The sequence below is a fragment of the Dendrobates tinctorius genome, unplaced genomic scaffold, assembly GCF_039654945.1.
Source record: "Dendrobates tinctorius isolate UK_male_01 unplaced genomic scaffold, ASM3965494v1 ptg000074l, whole genome shotgun sequence".
NCBI classification, from domain to species: domain Eukaryota; kingdom Metazoa; phylum Chordata; class Amphibia; order Anura; family Dendrobatidae; genus Dendrobates; species Dendrobates tinctorius.
The window spans coordinates 5,663,821-5,683,765 of NW_027361742.1; the positions used below are offsets into that span (position 1 = coordinate 5,663,821).

The following is a 19,945-nucleotide window of genomic DNA, read 5'->3' on the forward strand; positions in this document are numbered from 1 at the left end:
CACTACAGATCTCACTAGACACTCTTTCAAATGCTGACTGCTGAAAACAAGAGATGTATTTCATTGCTGTTTACTATAAATAAATTTCTGCTGTCCCTTGACTGCGACCATTCAGCGTTATGCGTCCTTTTAACTGTAAGCATTATGAGGTTCTTTACACAATACATACATACCTGTGTCCTCATAACTCAGATCATGCTGCTTATAATTACCATACCATTCTGCTGACTTTCTTACGGCATTTAGATGAGCTGCATTTGGGTCGCCCTCCCAGGGCTGTGGAGTACTCGGTACCGAGCCGGTGTCAGCGGGATGTGTCACAGCAGCAGTGACCCAGTCCATGGCCCTGGGCGCCCAAGTAATGGGGGAATTAAAATGGTGGAATGTAGTTAATGGAATAGTTCGTGACGCCACCTGTGGTGTTCGGCAAGTGAGATGTTAAGCCGATGCTGCATGCAGATCCACTGGGACTCTTGGTATGGTGCAGCACAGATGTAAAAGCTCCCCACAGGTGAAGCTGTAGTCCCAGGGCAGTGTAGATGTGGTTTGGCACGGGGACGGAACAATGCCGGAAGGGTAGGAAGCAGACAAAGACACAGCAGGGTGCAATTTCCGTACCTTTACTTGATAAATGCAGTCCATGGTCCTGATTACAGATGGTACCAGAGCAGGCTAGCCTGGAAGCAGCTCAGGATTTTCTCTCAGCAGATGGGCTGTGCAGTCTCCTTCTTAGCGCTTATTTGAATGAAGTACTCCTAGTACTGAGTTACACTGAAGTTCCTCCTAATTCTCTTCTACTAGCACTCCTCATATGGCAGACAGCTGTAGCCGCTATTCCTCTCTTGGCTCACTCCATACTGTTGTGCCTCCGAGTCTTAGAGGGAGTAGGGCATTTACAGCCTCCTACTCCTCTTGTGTCTGTTGCAGGACCATTGGATCCGTACAACCGTGGAGACCAGGCTCCAGTTCATGCGCTCTCACTGGGAGGGAGCTCTTTCCTCAGCTCAACCTCCAGTTTCTCTCCACACGTCTGCACACGTGGACCTCCTCACACTAACTAACCACTCCTTCCTCTTGGCCCTCAGAGAGCACTCCTCCCTTCAATTCCGGTTCATAGTGCCCCCTGCTGGCCTGGAGTGGAACTGTGTTGCATGTATAGGTTAACTGCGAGAGAGACCCTTTACTGCTTCCAAGCCTGTCATTGCCCTCGCTGGAGGAAGGCAAAGCCACTGTGGCGGCCATACTCCTGGGGGCGCCACACATTGTTAACAAATTAATCATGGAAATGGAAAAGGATAACCAAAAAGTCCTCCTGCTAAAGGTTGCCACAAATTTTATGTTCTTACTAGTCACTTAGGGAGGCCTAATTCTTGATCTTCTTTTGTGCATACTTCCATTTTCCATGTAAAAATGCTTGTTTATATTGATGGACTGTTTTAAATAATCTCTTTGAATTTTGGAGGCTCTTTTTTGGATTTTTTTTATGTAGGGGTTAGCATTAGTGTTTAGCATTCCGATACCGCAAGTATCGGGTATCGGCCGATATTCGCGGTATCGAAATTCCGATACTTTTAGCATATCGAATACCGGAATCGGAAGTTCCCATAATGCTATGAGCCAGTTTGATTTGATTCAGCCAATGACAATCCTCAGAAGTGTGGGCACATACTGTTAGGCATGTAAGCATGTTAAGTAATGGCATGGCTGTGATTGGCTGCTGAAATGATGTCATGATGCACTATAAAAGCCGCTGCCGCCACCATTTCGGATTCACTCTGCTGTGAATTCCGTTAGGGACAGGCTGCTGCTCAAGACTCTGAGGGACAGTTAGAGATAGCGATTTTACAAATAATATTGTGCTTTACCCAGGCTACATTCTCCATATGTGTAGCTTTCTTTTGCCTTGCAGCAGTGCTGTTCACAGCTGTCTGCAAGGTCTGTGTGAGTGCAGCTCACGCTGTAGTGTGTCCTGCAGGCACGTCTGCTTGTAGGCTGCTCAGCGTGTGTCACTGCCTCATACATATTTTTCTTTTATTGCTGCTCATTTTTCATTCTCCTATTAGTGTGAATCCATCCGTATCCATATACGTTGGTTGCAAACACTATAGGAGTAGACAGCGGAGCCTTTCTGCAGCCTTTCAGTGCTAGTGCCCAGTTATCTGCACTGTTCACGGCTATCTGAGAGGTCTCTGTGTGAGTCCAGCTCACGCTGTAGTGTGTCCTGCAGCCACGTCTGGTTGTAGGCTGCTCAGTGTGCGTCACTGCCTCATACATATTTTTCCTTTATTGCAGCTCATTTTTCATTAATTCTCCTATTAGTGTGCATCCATCCGTATCCATCTACATTGGTTGGTTGCAAACACTATATAGGCGTAGATAGAGGAGCCTTTTTGCTGGCTTGTGCCCTGCAGACGCAGCCAGATTAGTATTACCCTATTTTTTGGAGCCTCATCTTTTGCATTGTAGGTTACCTTCCTGCATTGTAATAGCTCCAAAAAGTTTGTGATACTATCGCTTTCAAATCTTTTGTCACATTCTTTTTTTTGAAAAACAAAAACAAAATATAGTTCACCAAACACTCCACTTAACAGTTGTGTTGGCCACATTTGCTCATATTAAAGTGGAGTCCACACACTTTATAAAATTAGTCTTTCTTATACCTGTTAGCAGCTGTTCAGGAATAAGCACACTAAGCCCCCCTTTGTACTTTTCTGCCTATCTTTACCAGTCTACCAAGATGAAGAAGGCAGGGAGTAAGGCACGTGGTCGTGGGCGTGGAGTTGCAGCAGGGAGAGGACGTAGGGATTCAGCAGGGAGAGGATGAGGGGATTGTGTGCCTGCTGTGGGCACCAGTGAGTCAGCATCCCCCAGTTTTACCAAGCAACAGTAATTTATGCGCAGCTTTGTAGGACCTCGCCGTACCCCACTGTTGCGTGACGAACGAATTGAAGCCGTTGTCAGATGGATGGCAGCTAACGCATCAACTTCAATGACTTCCACATCCTCTTAGGGTCAGAGCACTGAAGAGCAACCATCTGTCTCTTCACCACCTGCCAAATTGCCCAGGCAGTCAGAGAGCCCTGTACAGGAGCCATCACAGTCTCTAATTCTGTTCTCTGATTCTGTTGGCTTGGAAAGAGGGGGCCAGCCAAGCAGCATTCAAGAATGTGAAGAAGAGGGAGTATGCAGTGATGCGCAACTGCTTTGTCCCTCTGAATCTGAAGAGGCGGGTGGGCCAGTGCCTATGGTCAGCACACCTCAGTACACATCAGATGATGATGAGACTCAGGTGCCACTTTCTGGTGCGTACGGTGCTGGCGAGACTACCCAGGAGAATCAGGTGTTTGAAGAGGGGAGTGTAGATGATGAGGTCCTTGACCCATCATGGCGTGAGGAACAGGAAGGTGGTGGGAGCAGCTCTGAGGTAGAGATTCCCCGATTGGCCAAAACAGGAGGGAGAAGGAGGAGGCAGACTTGGTTGCCTGTAGCCTCCACTTTGGCACCCATTAGGAGCATTCTTCTTCCAAAAGCCAAAACGGGCACTCCCAAGATTTGCTGTGGTAGTCCTTTTTTGACACAGTTGCAGATGACATTTGCTTTGTCAAATGCAAGCTGTATCATCAGAAAGTGAAAAGAGGGAAAATGTCAGCAACCTCAATACCACAAATATGTGGAAACATGTGCGGACCAAGCACGTGGTGGAGTTACAAAGACACACTGAAGACGTAGGCCAACCTACAGCACCACCTACCACCTCTTCAGCTCGTGTTGTAGCTTCTTCCTCCAGCTCACACACAGCTGGTTCGGCTTCCTCACAGGATCGCCATGGAAGAACCTCTGGCACTGTTGTCCAGAGACCCAGTGACATTCCACCCACAGCACCACGTTCCCATTCATCCTCACACTCCCAGGCAACTGTACAGCCATCAGTAGCACAGGCATGGGAGAAAAGGCGGCCATACTCGGCAAACCATCCCCGAGCACAGGCTCTGAATGCCGGCATTGCAAAATTACTGGCCCTTGAAATGCTCTCATTCAGGCTGGTGGAGACTGACACCTTCCGGAACTTCATGGCATTGGCAGTCCCACAATACACCGTGTCCAGCCGCTTTTATTTCAGCAGGCAAGCCGTCCCTGCCCTGCAAAAGCATGTGGAGGGCAAAATTAAACATGCGCTACTAAACGCCGTCAGTATCAAGGTCCACCTGACCACCGGTGCGTGGACCAGTACCCATGGACAGGGACGATACCTTTCCCTCACTGCTCATTGGGTTAATGGTATGGAGCCGGGTACAGATCTTGAGAGTGGCGCTGTACGTGTTCTGCCAACTCCAAGGATTGCAGGAATCCAGTCTGTACACATTGACTCCTCCTCATACTCCAGTTCCTCAGAATCAGCGCTTACAGGAGCCTGTTACAACCGATATGAGCACAGCCATGGCCAAACGTCAACAGGCCACACTGAAATTAATTTCTTTGGGGAATCAAAGCCACACAGCGCAGGAGCTCTGGAATGCCATCAAGCAGGAGAGCTATGTGTGGTTTGTGACAGCGAATCTCCAGCCAGGCTGGGTAGTGTGTGACAATGGCCAAAATTTGGTGGCAGCTCTGGGCCGAGGCAACCTCACTCACATCCCATGTCTGGCACATGTGCTCAACTTGGTCGTGCAGAGCTTTCTGAGGGACTATCCGGATCTTGATACACTGCTGCACAAGGTCCGCATAGAGTGCGCTCACTTGCGGCGTTCCAGCACGGCAAGATTGCGCATTGCAGATCTGCAGCGCCGATTCCGTTTTCCGGAACACTGCATCATATGTGACCAACCCACCAGGTGGAATTCAACGTTACATATGTTGGAGCGGTTGTGTGAGCAGCAGGCAGCAGTAATGGAGTATTAGCTGCATCAGGCGCAAACAAGTCGCACTGTGCGCCGGTCACACTTCAGAACCACTGAACCACCTCTATGAAGGACATCTGCCACATTTTGTGTGCCTTCGATGATTCCACTCAGATGGCGAGTGCAGATGATGCACTAGTCAGCATGACTATCCCCCTTATCTGCCTGCTTGAAAAAACAGCAGAGGCAGTGCCTCAGCGCAAGGCAAGACCAGTATGGCCCAAATGTGGCAAAGTTTTGTGTACCCTTCACAAATGTCTACACCATCACAGACGGCTCCAGTCAGCAGGAGGCAACGTTTCCGTCAGATGGTGACAGACTACATGTCTTGCCCTGTCAGTGTACTCCCAGACGGCTCTTCCCCCTTCAAAATTTGGGTCTCTAAGCTGGATACATGGCCAGAGCTTAGCCAGTATGCATTGGAGGTGCTGGCTTGCCCTGCTTCCAGTGTATTTTCGGAACGAGTCTTTAGTGCCGCAGGTGGTGTACCAACAGACCGTCGCATGCGACTATCCTCCGATAATGTTGACCGGCTTACTTTTCTGAAAATGAACAAGGCCTGGATCTCGCCAGAATTTGCCAGTCCTTTTCCAGAATAAATAATTGGTTGGCAACAGTATCCAGGTCTCCTGTTGTGTTCATGTTTCTACCACCTGAACTGTAATCCCTGGGCTTCAACACAGCCAGTTTTTTCTCAGAAGTGCCATCTGCACAGAGAATAACACTAGCTCCTGTGTTAGTGGGGTTCAGTAATGCCAGCTGCTCCCCTGCTGTGTGGACGGCAATATCTCCTGCTGCCTCCACATGCAAACTAGATCATATTTTCAACTTGCTCCAAGTAGGCCTCAGCCTACTCCATGATTGATCCTGGGCTCCATCATCGCCAGTTGTTGCTCGGAAGTGCCGTCCGCACAGAAAAAATCACTAGCTCCTGTGTTAGTGGGGTTCCGTAACGCCAGCTGCTCCCCTGCTGTGTGGACGGCAATATCTCCTGCTGCCTCCACATGCAAACTACATCACATATAAAACTTGCTGCAATTAGGCCTCAGCCTGCTCCTTGATTGATCCTAGGCTCCAACATCGCCAGTTGTTGCTCAAAAGTGCCGTCCACACAGAAAAAAACACTAGCTCCTGTGTTAGTGGGGTTCAGTAACGCCAGCTGCTCCCCTGCTGTGTGTCCGGCAATGTCTACTACTGCCTCCAAATTCACACTACTACTGATTTCAAACTTGCTCCAATTAGGCCTCTGGCTCTACTCTGTCTCTAGTATTTCCCCTGGCCTCCAACACCGGCAGTTGCTGCTCAGAAGTGGCGTCTGCACAATAAACATTTGTTCCTGTGTTACTGGGGTTCGGTAACGTCAGCTAATCCCATGATATATGTCAGGCAATGTCTCCTGCTCTGTCCACATTCCCACTACTAGCATTGGGAATGTGGACAGAACAGTAGACATTGCCGGACACACATCAGGGGATCAGCTGACATTACTGAACCCCAGTAACACAGGAACAAGTGTTGATTGTGTAGACGCCACTTCTGAGCAGCAACTGGCGATGTGGGAGGCAAGGGGAAATACTAGAGACAGAGTGGAGCCAGAGGCCTAATTGGAGCACGTTTAAAATCAGTAGTTGTCTACAACAGATATTAAACTTGCTGTAAGTAGGCCTCAGCCTGTTCCATGATTGTTCCTGGGCACCAACATCGCCACTTGTTGCTCGGAAGTACCGTGTGCACAGAAAAAAACACTAGCTCCTGTGTTTGTTGGGTGCAGTAACGCCAGCTGCTTCCCTGCTGTGTGTACGGCAAAGTCTCCTGCTCCCTCCAAAATCACACATCAGCTTTTCAACTTGCTGCAAGTAGGCCTCAGCCTACACCATGATTCACCCCGGGCTTCAACACAGCTAGTTGTTGCTCAGAAGTGCCATCTACACAGAGAAAAACACTAGCTCCTGTGTTTGTGGGGTGCAGTAACGCCAGCTGCTCCCCTGCTGTGTGTACGGCAATGTCTACTGCTGCCTCCACATTCAGACTACTACTGATTTTTAACCGTGCTCCAATTAGGCCTCTGGCTCCAGTGTCTCTAGTATTTATCCTGGCCTCCAACATCGCCAGTTGCTGCTCAAAAATGCGGTCTGCACAATCAACACTTGTTCCTGTGTTACTGGGGTTCTGTAATGTCTGGTGATCCCCTGATGTGTGTCCGGCAATGTCTCCTGCTGTCCACATTCCCACTACTAGTAGCCGAGTCTATGGTGCCTGCAGTTTAGGTGCTTCCTATGTGGGCTGGGTGTTCTGGTAATAAAGGCTGGTTCCGTAGTGCCAAAAGGACAAGCACCCCCTGTAAGGACTGTGGGTTTCGGTAACTGCGGCCGCCTCGCGGCCTTAAAACTTTGTTTTTCATGGGTACCTTCTGCTACCCCTCTGGGTTCCAGCACTGTCAGCTGGTTCCAGGCAGAGCCTTTGGCCTAGGTGCCTCCTTCTCGGTATCCGAGTTCCAGCAACGTCTGCTGGTTCTTGGTAGTGCTTTCCAGCACAGGTACCTCCTGCTTACTAACCGGGTTCCAGCACCGTCAGCTGGTCCTCGGTAGTGCCTTTGGCTCTTGCTCCTTCTGCTGCCCTTCCGGGTTCCAGCACCGTCAGCTGGTTCTTGCTAGTTCCATTTGCTCTTGCAGCTTCTGCTGCCCTTTCAGGTTCCAGCACCGTCAGCAGGTTCCAGGCAGAGCCTTTGGCCTAGGTGCCTCCTTCTCGATATCCGAGTTCCAGCAACATCTGCTGGTCCTTGGTAGTGCTTTCTAGCACAGGTACTTCCTGCTTAGTAACTGGCTTCCAGCACCGTCAGCTGGTCCTCGGTAGTGCCATTGGCCTCTTGTTCCTTCTGCTGCCCTTCCAGGTTCCAGCACCGTCAGCTGGTTCTCAGCAGTTCCTCAGCCTTCTTGTACCTTCTACTACATTTCCAAGTTCAAGCTTTTGCAAATGTTTTTTGTATATTATCACTCTGGATCTCCCTGAAGACGACGACCATGAAGACCATCCCGAAGAAGACTAAAAAGATGACCCTGAAGAAGATGACCAAGAGGACAAAGAACTTGAAGACAAGCACCAAGATACAGAACAACAAGAGACAGAAGACCAAGCAGAAGACCAAGAAGCAGAAGAGCGAAAAACAGAAGAACATTATGCATAAGACTAAAAATCAGAGCAAAACATATTATCTAAATTATAAGCAGAAGACTAAGCAGTGTATGGGGGTGAGTCCGTTCCTCCTCGTGGTGCCCCTGGAAAATGCCTGCTGCAGGCCAAACTGAACACGGACAAATCCTGTTGTAAATCTTTTGTAACAGGCAGAACGGAAGGTGTAATCTTCAAACTTTTATAGATAACAACTACAGGAATGACTGCCACAAATAAGAATATGATGAAGAAGAAGAAAAGGAAGAAGAATAATAGTTGAATAAGAAGAATATGAAGAATGTAAAAAAAAGAATAATAAGAAGAAGGTGAAGAAGAAGAAGATGAATAAGGTGAAGAAGAAGTTGCTGAAAAAGATGCTGCTGCTGAGGATGATGAAGGAGAAAGTGTGGGAGAAGTAAAAAAGAAGGTGAAGAGCATGGAAGTAGTGAAACATACATATCTGACAAAATATAAAAAAGGTTAACATAGTCAATATCATTGTAACTCCGAACGTCTATAAAAAAAAAATTAATTCCTGCTATTCCTTTTGATTGGGCTAAACCTCTATGCCTTTAATGTCTCCTCCACCTCCCCCAATACATTCTACATTAATCTCAGTTGTTTTTCTTCATGTAGAAATAACCTACAAGGAAAGAAAGGGTTTTTTTTAATTCCGATATTTCTGTCCCATTGACTTGAATGGGGCTTCTGATATCGGAATCAGCGATACCCGATACTTTTGTGGTATCATGAAACCCGACTTTCTCAAAAGTCAAGTCTAACGAAATCGGCCGACTTATCATGAAAAGTCGGACGTCTGACTGAAACTTAAAACCCAATGCAAGTCAATGTGGAAGCAAAGTCGTCAGGGAGTGGAGGACAGTAAACAAACCTACAGTGTCCATTTCAATGCCAACTACATCAATTCTTATTACTGAAGAAATGCCGGCGGAGCCGCCGCCCCTGCACCGGAGCACAGCCCGCTGCCACCACCGCAGAGCCCACCTGCCCCAGCACAGCTGCCCCTGCCTCAGCACAGCTGCCCCACCCCCAGCACAGCTGCCCCTGCCCCAGCACTGCTGCCCCTGCCCCAGCACTGCTGCCCCTGCCCCACACAGCTGCCTCTACCCCAGCACAGCTGCCCCTGCCCCAGCACAACTGCCCCTGCCTCACCACAATATGGTAACTTACACAGAGGGACCAGACAGGGGTGCCCCTGTCTCCCCTACTGTTTGCTCTGGCAATTGAGCCCTTTGGCAGTAGTAATTTGGGTGACACCTGAAATTAAGGGGTTTGGGTATGAGTTTTTGCAAGAAAAAATAGCGTTTTATGCTGATGACATGCTCTTGTTTTTGGGAGAGTGGCCGTCTTCTCTGAGGGTGGCAATGGAAGTCTTTGGATCCTTCGCAGTGATCTCTGGTTTATGTTTTAGCTGGGAGTAATCTTCAATTATGTGGGGTGGGAGAACTCATTGGAATTGGCCAGATGATTAAATGTAGTCAAAAAGTTTAAATGCTTGGGAATTCATATTGGGTATAATATACAAGATTTTGAGCATTTAAATATTACCCTGCTACTTGCTAAATTTCATCCAAAAATAAAGGACTGGTGCAAGTTACCACTGAGTATGGTAGGAAGGGCAAACATGGTAAAAATGGTTCTCATGCCACAAGCTTTGCATACCCTCCACAATGCGCCCCTTTGGATTCCTGGTCGAATCTTTTATCAGATAAACAGAATATTTAGAGAGCCTATCTGGAAGAGGAGTGTTCCTAGAATTTGGTTGGAGGTTTTGCAGCCATCTAAATAACTGGGGGGATTAGCGGTTCCTGACCCGTTTCTGTATTATCACGCTTCGCAGTTGCAGCATTTCAGAGGATGGGGGAGGAGGATTCCTTCATGCGAACTTCCTCGGGATGTGTGCTTACATGCGTAGTGGGAAAGGACTTACTGGTGCAGGCGCTAGACTCAGGGCGGTTCCATCAGGGTCAAGCTATCAATATTCCGATAATGAAGTACATGGATAAGGTAATAAGGAATGGAACACGGCCAAAGAAATATTGGGTACACAGGGAGTCACGGTGCATTCCCTGATCTGGAGAAACTTGACATGTACAGAGCTAAATTAATTAGTGGGTTTTGAGTTATGGGAGAGGAGAGGGCTTAAACTAGTATCACAGCTTTATTCTGAAGGGGAGTTACGATCTTTTGAGGATCTCAAACAGACATTTTGCATCCCTAATAAAAGATTTTTTCAATATCTCCAGCTGATACATGCTTGTGAAGCACAACAGCGACTGGCTCCACTAGATAATCCAGCTAAAACTCTGCTGTTGGATAGAGTAGCGATGGGAGGAGGATCTAGAGGTATTATATCCATGATATATGCAACCATGTTGGAAAAGAGAGTGGCAAGTTTGGAGACGCTGAAGAATAAGTGGCAAGTTGATGTAGGTGATTTAACAGATGATGAATGGGAGGATGCATTGCAAGAAGTCACAAAAGTCTCAGTTAGCGAGGCGCAGAGAGTGTCGCATCTTTATTTGCTTCATCGAGTTTATCAAGCCCATTTGCTTCATCAAGTTTATCAAGCTGTTGAAAATGGGCTATGCTACAGAGGCAGATTGATGGAAATGTGGAACGCCCAATGCGGATCTGATACACATGACCTGGAACTGTCCTCGGTTACGTAGGTTTTGGGGAGGTGTGAATGATTTACTTAATACTGTCTATCAATGTCAAATGGTACTAGACCCCAAAATGACTCTTCTGTGGCGGGTGGAGACTTTGTTGCTTTCGGAGGAGCACCAGCTGGCAGTCTCACGAATATTATATCAAGCTCGTAAAAGGGTGGCGGCTCACTGGAAGGGATCTTCTGTACCCACAATCACGGAAGTTGCCGCTGCAGTTAATAATAATATAGATATGGAAAAATATGTGTATCAAAACAGAAGAACAACTAAGAAATGGGAAGATATGTGGGCACCTTGGTTGGACACACCCAGGTTGGCGCCTCTTAGATTAACATGGATGAGAGCGTTGAGGAGGATGTAACCCAAAAATTTTAGCTGTGAGAGACCAAATGCATTGGGAGAGACGAGAGGTGTTTTTTAGGGTGAGGGTGGGGGGTGAGTTGGGAGGGAATTCTGCCGTGTTCTATTGTGTTTATGTAATACACTATTTGGGAAATATCTTGTATATGACTATCTGTTTTTTCAATTTTGGAAAATGCTTACTAAATAATTACCTGACATAAAAAAATTAAATATGCAAACAGTGTATAATGCTCCATATATAATGGGCCCCATTTATAATGCGCAGGTGTATGCTGGGCCCCATGGATGATGCTCCAGTGTATGATGGGCCCCATTTATAATGCTCCATATATAATGGGCCCCATACGATGCTCCAGTGTATAATGGGTCCTATCTATGATGCTAAAATGTATGATGGGCCCCATATATAATTCTCCAGTGTATAATGCTCCCCAAATATAGCTCCAAACATTAAAAAAATGAAACACCTCTCGTCGCTGGGCACTGCTCGACTCTAGACTTCTCAGCTTCGCCATATTCCAGCTCTCTGCACTTGGACTATTCAGGCAGATGGCGTACAGACGTGACGTCATTGCGCTCTCTGATCTGAATGTCACTGTCAGGAAACGCGGAAGAGGTCACAGCGGTGGAGCAGGGAGACGTAAATATTGCAAGTGCTGGTGCCCTGAGCAAGAGGTATGCTCATGCTTATGATGGTGTCATCTGCGCTTAACAGCCATGTGCATTACTCAAAACACTGAAGGACTTTACAGAGGTCTTTCAGCTTTGACCACTGCACACCCGACAATTCCATGCCTTCCCTCAAACTGCCTGCCTGTGTATCCTCCCACAAATGCATTACAGCCTGCCTCTGTTCGCACAGCCTCTCAACCATGTGCAGGGTCGAGTTCCACCTTGTTGCAACGTCTATGATTAGGCGGTGCTTGGGGAGGTGAAGCGATCGCTGCAGCCTCTGCATACGACTGGAGTGGACGTTTGAGCGACGGATGTGCGAGCACAGTCTTCGCACCTTATGGTGCAGGCCTTTTAACTCTGGATAATTATTTAGGAAGCACTGCACAGCCAGGTTAAGGTGTGAGCCAGGCAAGGTATGTGTGTGAGTTTTGCAATGGCTATGGCCGCCATAAAATTACGGCCGTTATCACTGACTACCTTGCCTGGCTCAAGATCTAGACTGCCCAGCCAAGACTCAGTTTCTCGCTGCAAGTAGTTGGCCAGTACCTCCACGGTGTGTCTGTTGTTGCCCAAAGACATCATCTTTAAAACAGCCTGCTGATGCTTACCACTAGTTGTTCAATAGTGGGACACCTCAGGTGCAAATCTGTCAGCTGTGGATGGAGTGGTCATGCGACTGCGGTCTGTCGACGAGCTTTCGCTTCTGGAGTAGGAGGGTCGAATGCCTACAGCCAACTGTTTCCTATACCGTGGGCTAGGCAGCACTGTCCAACCGTCACTGTCCCCTGTGGACCCTGTATCCATCACAATAACCCAGTGCACAGTGATGGACACGTAATGGCCCTGGCCATGCCTACTGGCCCATGCATCTGTTGTGAGGTGCACCTTTCCACTCACTGATTGTTTGAGTGCATGGACAATGCGGTCTTTCACATGCAGGTGAAAGGCAGGGATGGCTTTTCGAGAAAAGGAGTGCTGACTGGGTAGGTCATAGCGTGGGACAGCATAGGCCATGAGCTTTCAACCAAACGGAAGGGCATCATCTCAAATGAGATCAGTTTGGCAATGTAGGCGTTCAAAGCCAGTGTACGCGGATGAGAGGATGAGAACTTTCTTGTCCTACTCAGAGTGTCTGGTAGGGTGAGCTGGACTTGAAAGCTGCATATGGGGGAACTAGCGGTTGACCTGACGGACTGACAGGGGGTTGGTGATGCTGATGGTGGTGGTGATGGCCTAGATTCAGTCTTTCATTGCATAAACATTGTGCTTCCCTGACTGCTTTGACCTTGCGATGACACGTCAACATTTCTTGCTGCTGGTGTGCTTACCAGTGGGCTTACAGCGGGGGGAAGCAATGGAGCATTGCTGGCTACCTTCAGTAGGAGCAGGTGCACATGTGCTACCTGAGGTTTTGTAGTCTGTCCATGCTTGCAAGTGCATGGTGTTTACATGTCTAAGCATGCAACTGGTATTCAAATTTCAGAGATTTTTCCCTCGGCTAAAGGTCCTTCCGCACTTCTTACAGATAACCTTTGCCTCATTATTAGGATTTTGGTCAAAAAAGTGCCACACTGCACTCTTCCTACTATGGTAAAAACAAATTCAGGGCTTGCACGCTGTGATAATTTGACCATCTGGCCAAGCTGTCCTACAACTCTTTTTGTTTTTTTAACACGTTTTTGGACAGCTACGTGCCTGCCAGATAACCGCTGCTGCGATGACGATGCCTGCTGCGAATCCTTCTCCTTTTCTGACCTATTGCCAGCGGCACCCTCTTCCCCCAATGGATGCCAATCCGGGTCAATAACTAGGTCTCATCCATCACCTCCTCTTCAATTTCATCTGCACCTTCCTCTGTGTCACCGTGTAAGGCGGTATAGTATGCGGGAAGGGGCACCTGAGTTTCATCAGGGTCAGATTCTGGCTCAGTAGACTGCGAGGGCAATGTAGTGCTCTGGGTCAATGTACCAGCAGAATCATCTAGCAGTGGCTGTACACCAGTGCACTCCATGTCAGATCCATCTTGGACTGGGGAATTTAGGATTTGACTTGATAACCCAGGCATGATATGTGAAAAGAGCTCCATGGAGTAATCTGAAGTGTGGCCTGCCGCATCTTTCACTTTTGGTGGGGTTAAAGGACACAAGGAAAGGTGTTGTTCATGACCAGAAGCCTGCACTGACGACTCAGTGCTTGCAGTTTTTGAAACTTCAGAAGAGGAGGCGATAGAGCTGGAGGCTGTTTTGGCAATGTAAGCCAAAACCTGTTCCTGATGCTCCGACTTTAAAGCGGTTTATCTACTCCCAGAAAAGGGAACCTTACAGGCCTTCTTGAGCCAGATGATGACGCTTGGTCAACATCTCCTTCCTTAGCTGGTATTGTGCTTTTGGCATAATCAGCAGATGAACCACCACCACCATCAGTACCAGCTGCCCCCCCCCGCCCACATCCGCGGCCTCTTTCACCATACTTCCTCATGTTTGGGAAAATGCACCAAAAATACCAGCAGATATATGGTACTATATGAGGAGCGTACAGCTGTATAAGGTGTAGTGAAAATGTTAAATCTCCGTATATATTTCCTCATACCCAGACGCTCTCCCAGTATGTATTTGACCGTAATCCAACCAGCAGATATACGGTACAGTATCAGAAGCGGACAGCTGTATAAAGTGTAGGGGAAATTTTAAGTCTCCTTTTATATATTCCCTTACTCTCAACCAGATGCTCTCCCAGTATGTATTTGACGTAATCCAACCAGCAGATATGCGGTACTGTATCAGAAGCGGACAGCTCTATATGGTATATGTATGGAAAAATGTAAAGTTCCGTCTATTTTTTCCGGAGTCACACACAGACGCAGTCTCAGTATGAATTTGACCGTAATCCAAATAGCAGATATACGGTACTGTATCAGAAGCGGACAGCTCTATACGGTGTATGCATGGAAAAATGTAAATCTCCTTCTATTTCTTTCCAGAGTCACACAAACATGCTGTCTCAGTATGGATTTGACCGTAATCCAAATAGCAGATATACGGTACTGTATCAGAAGCCGACAGATCTATACGGTGTACGAGCTCTATTTTTTCAGGAGTCACACACAGATAGCATGTATTTGTCCGTGTTACCAGCCGATACACGGTAGTGTGTGAGGAGCATACAACCCCAATACGGTGTGGGAAAAAATGAACGTTCGGTAACTGTTCAGAAAAAAAGAATAAAAGTAGGAGTGCTGTGTAAAAAGCAGTCTGCACAGCAGTGTGCACACAGCAATGCAGCTATCAGGTAGCTTAATAAGGCAGCCTAATAACCAGCGCTGCTGCACACTCAAAAATCGTCCCGTCACTGCACACTAACTGTACAGCACAATTGCTATCAGCAGAAGCACAGATTTTTTTTTCTTCCCTGCCTATCTGTTTTCTTTCTTGCCTAACACCCTCCCTATTGAGAAGCAGTGGTTGCCAGCAACCTCTCCCTATGCTAAGATCGGCAGAAGTAAGATGGCGGTCGGTGGTCAGGACTTTTATAGCCACTGTGACGCCACACAAAGCCAGCCAATCACTGAAATGCCCTTCTCTAAGATGGTGGTGGCCGCTGCACAAGTCATCGCGTTGCCCACAGTGTGCTTCCTTGCTCATTGGCTGAGCAAAGGCGCCTGTAAGCATTATGGGAAACGCGACTTTGGCGCTTGGGTCGGCGACCGCATGGCCAACCTCACGCTATGGTCGGGTTTTGCGAGGCGAAACCCGACTTTAGCGAAAGTCGGCGACTTTTGAATTTGACCGACCCATTTCGCTCACCTCTATTCACTGGGTTTGTCAACTTGTAGTGTGTAAATGAAACACCAGTATTTAGACCTTTTTATCCCTGGCACTATGGGAGGGTAACAGAAATTTCATTCTCATGACTGAATGAAGATCACATGATCAGAGGCTGGTCTCATGACACTGTGTTTGTATACTGCACATGACTGAGAATTTAGTCTGAAACTGAGCCAAAAGTAATTATATACTGCCCATGGTTGAGGACTTAGTCTGAAATTAGGTCTAAGTATAGATGTTCAATAATAGTAACCACATTGATGGCTTAATAGTTATGGCTTAATTAATAGTAACCACATTGATTGTCAAGGCTGACTCCGTTTAGTAGGAAGCTATAATATTAATATCAGATAGACATATTACAAATAATATTATGCTATAAATAAAACCGCATATGCATTTGTAAGTAAAGGTATTCTGTCTTCTGAGTTATTATTTACTGAGTGATCAGAACAATTATTCTCAACTTAGTATTAAATATTTATAGCCTAAGATTGTCTCTGATTGAACCTATACTTTTATATGAAAAGTGAGACGTAAAGAAAAGCACTGGTGACTTTAGGAAATTGTTAATTAGCTCTACTGTAGCAATATTTACCTTGTGTCTCCTGGTGGGCATGTCTTATATCACGTGACTGCTACAGCCTATCAGTGGCCAATGATAGTATGCAACAGTCATGTGGCATACCAATGTCACATGTCCGCTTGGAGCCACAGCACAGGCATCACTGGAATGGTGCAAGGTTTTTATGTTACCTGTGACTGTTTAGCATTTAAGTAGAAGTTGTCCAATAGTGGACAACTTCTTGATCTTTTACAGGTGAATTTGTAGCACTCACAGACATCAAATGTTTCATCATTTAACTAACTTACAAATATTGTGAAACGTGTTACCTAATTCTTTCTTTTAGTTTCTCCAATCGTTCTTCAGAATAAGCCAGCAAATATTTTTTATATAACTAACGGCGGTGATCTTTTAAATAGCCATTTGTCCCAAGCATATTGTCCTTCAACAGGGCTCCTCTCTTTTTCACTCGGAGGTCCATTGTCCAATTTAATAAAAAGCTGAAATTTATCCTCCGGTCTTCTCTGTTCTTGTTCTTCTATACCACTGTCAGGTACTACCTCCAACCTGCCAAGTTATTTTTTAGGCAGCCATTCCCCTCATAAACACAGCGCTCTGGCAACTATGTGAAGTAGACATGGTGATTCTACTTAGTGTCTCCTCGTCTCAGAGCTCTGTATGTTTGCTGCAAAGTGCGTGGTGAGTGACAGGGCAAACGGTTCTTCCCCTTCTGCTCCAATAACTAAATGTTTTATGACACTGTTGTAATGAAAATAAAGTTATTTGTTTCACCTCAAGTAGTCACTATCATTGTAAAATGAGAGTCCCTCCAATATGCTGTATATATATATATATATTTATATATATATATATATATATATATATATATACAGTCTGAAAGGGCACTTTCTAAGAACATATCTTGGCTTTTTGCATTCCATTAGCTCATCACAATACACCCCTTTAAGAGTCTGTGGGAGAAATTGCTTGCTGCTTTAGAGATGGAAAAAGGCTGACTCACCTCTAAGGCCACTGTGGGACTGAACAGGATGTGGAAGGGCATGTCTGCCACTAATATGGATATTAAGGGGCCCAACCGTTTATGGGGCCCATTTCCACCTTCAAAGAGGAAAGCAACTTCTGTCACAGAGACATAATGGAGCCCATATATTGTCCTTGCACGGGGGCTCTCTTCAGCCTGTGTCCGCCACATTTTATAATACTACTTTGGAATATCTAACATATGAATATTTGGAGAAATATTGTTAGTTAGACTTGAATTTTAATTTTGACCACTTATATATTTATTTTTATTTTCTTCAAAGGGAAATATCTGGGAACAGATTTTGCGAATACCTTTCATATTGGAAATTATTAACACTGTGCCGTTCATTGTTACGGTAAGTATTTAATATTGTAATAGTTTATACATTTCATTTCACTTTTAAGTTTTTTTTGTGCCCAGAGTTAGTCTTTTCCCCATGACATGATGACAGAGTTTATATTGACGGTAAGATATATTGATAGTAGAGCCCATTCTATTAGATCAGAAACGGTGTGCACCACTTCTGCATGTATACCATATAAGTAAGTTCTGACAGTATATTTTACTCATTACCATTGCAGAACTTGGCTGCATCTTGTGTTAGTTGATATTTTGGCTACAATACACGATAGGGTTCCTTTTGTCTTGGGAGTCCTACACTAAAATGAAAATCAGTTCACTGAGCTACTGAGAGTAATGCCACCCATTTGTATAACCATAGCTCTCAACTTTGAAGAATAGAAAGACAGAATATTCAGTGTACCTAGCCATGAAAAAAATTTAGGTCGTGCTCTTAACCACACAACCACACCCGTAATCACATCCATTTACCAATTTTTCAACTGTCTTCATCAGGAAATTTTAGAAAGTGATGGACAACCATTTGAAAGCTGTGTTTACACTACTGCTATACCTTTTTGCTGCCTTGTCCAATATAGGAGAGGAACAATGGAAAGCAGCTGATTACAGATTTGTCTCTGAATTCATAGCTAAATGTCTCCACTGTCTATGATTAGTTTACTCAATATTCTGTCCAGGTGTCCATCACATTTCCAACCTAAGTTCTTGATCTATCAGTTCACACACAGAATTTTTCTTCAGTTCTCCTTGTGACTTCTGACTATATAATGAGCGTTCCTCTTTAGTACCTCAGGCCATCTTCTCAGTGCTACTCTCTGCTCTTCTTCTTGGTGCTACTCTCTGCCCTTAGGCTGTCTCCTTGGCACTCCTTTCTACCCTTTGGTCATCTCCTTGGTGCTCCTCTCTTCCCTGATGCCATCTCCTTTGCACTCACCTATGCTCTCAGGCCATCTCCTTGGCTCGTCCCTGGGCCCTCAGGCCATCTCCTCAGTGCTCCTCTCTTGCCTTCAGACTATCTCTTTAGCTCCCCTCTTTGCCCTCAGTTCATATCCTCTGAACTCCTTGGTTCCCTCAAGCTATCTTCACAGCACTCCTCTCTTTGTTAAAATAAAACCCTAGACTAAGGACAGAGAGGAAATTCTTAATAGGGATACCTTCAAGTTATTATGCATTTGTAGATACATATGAATAAATATGTTATTTTGTTATATTTAAAGGCAATCTGTCTGGTTGCAAAATGATATTTACCTGCAGATATAGGATAAATATGCAGGTTAATAATGTTAGGAAAATGCCCAAATGCAGTACTGAAAGCGCCACACACTGGAGAAAATGAACGTTTTTCTTCCCAACAGCTGCCGGCTTTCAATCATACAGACGTGTTGGCTTAGCTTGAGTCACCGCTTACTGTACTGTAAGCATTCCCCAGCACTTTATCTGACAACTGGCTGTGCACTGATTCACTGCACAGTCAGTTGTCAGTCAAAGTGCCAGGGCACACTAGCTGGAGCCGTGATGGAATAACAGTATGACTGAATGTTAGTGGCTCTTGGGAGAAATTAAGCTCATTTTCTACCGGGAGCCGTATTTTCAGTAATGTGACTGAGCAGATTCCTAACACTATTAACTGTCATATTAACCCTTTATCTGCAGGTTTATCTGTACCAAACTTAAAAGCTGAGCTGAGCCAAGTTTTTCATGGTAAAATTATGTAAATTCATTACGCCATCCTAGTTGTTATTTCCTACTTTTCTTGATGTCATCTTTGCAGAATGCACTGTGACATTTAAAAAAAAATGTATAGTCCATTTTGCTGTTACGTCCATGGTATGCTTTCATTTGTGACATGTGCAGAGTGCATTGCCCAAATAGATTTGTATTTTCATACATCTTGTTCTCAGCATATCTGGTTGTCTAAAACATCCTAATCGCAATCAGAGTTCACTGCCATGTATATAATTATTGCAATTTTGCTCTTATTGTAAATATCAATGCATGAAAGAGATGCACTGTGCTGAAGTCCAGTTTTTTATTGAAGTCTGTTTTGCAGTTTTTGGATTTTGCTGCTATTGAACAAGTTCCTAACTGCACCACATTAATTATTGATTGGGACAAAAAACCTTACAGGGAGCTAATGAATCAGCCATATAACTTATCCCAGATTACCCTATCACTAATGTTTCTGTGGAGAATACCATTGTAAAGGCTTTATATTGTGAAAAAGTGCACCAAATCCTTATGTAGCATTTACAGTGGCCAACCCATTGCCATTAAACATCCATAACCATGGTGGTCATTCATAAATCTTTTTAAATACACTAATTGTAATTTCCTATATACAGGATGGGCCA

General features: G+C 45.6%; 1 protein-coding gene across 2 annotated transcripts in view; it reads left to right on the forward strand.

Annotated features, from left to right (window-relative positions):
* The window catches only part of KCNT2 (potassium sodium-activated channel subfamily T member 2), a 1,782,840-nt gene that overhangs the window by 935,861 nt on the left and 827,034 nt on the right, over positions 1-19,945 (forward strand). For both annotated transcript variants that reach the window (XM_073582885.1, XM_073582886.1), the window contains exon 6: positions 17,515-17,589. In XM_073582885.1, the coding sequence (XP_073438986.1) occupies positions 17,515-17,589 (75 nt within the window). The remainder of the gene's footprint in view (positions 1-17,514; positions 17,590-19,945) is intronic.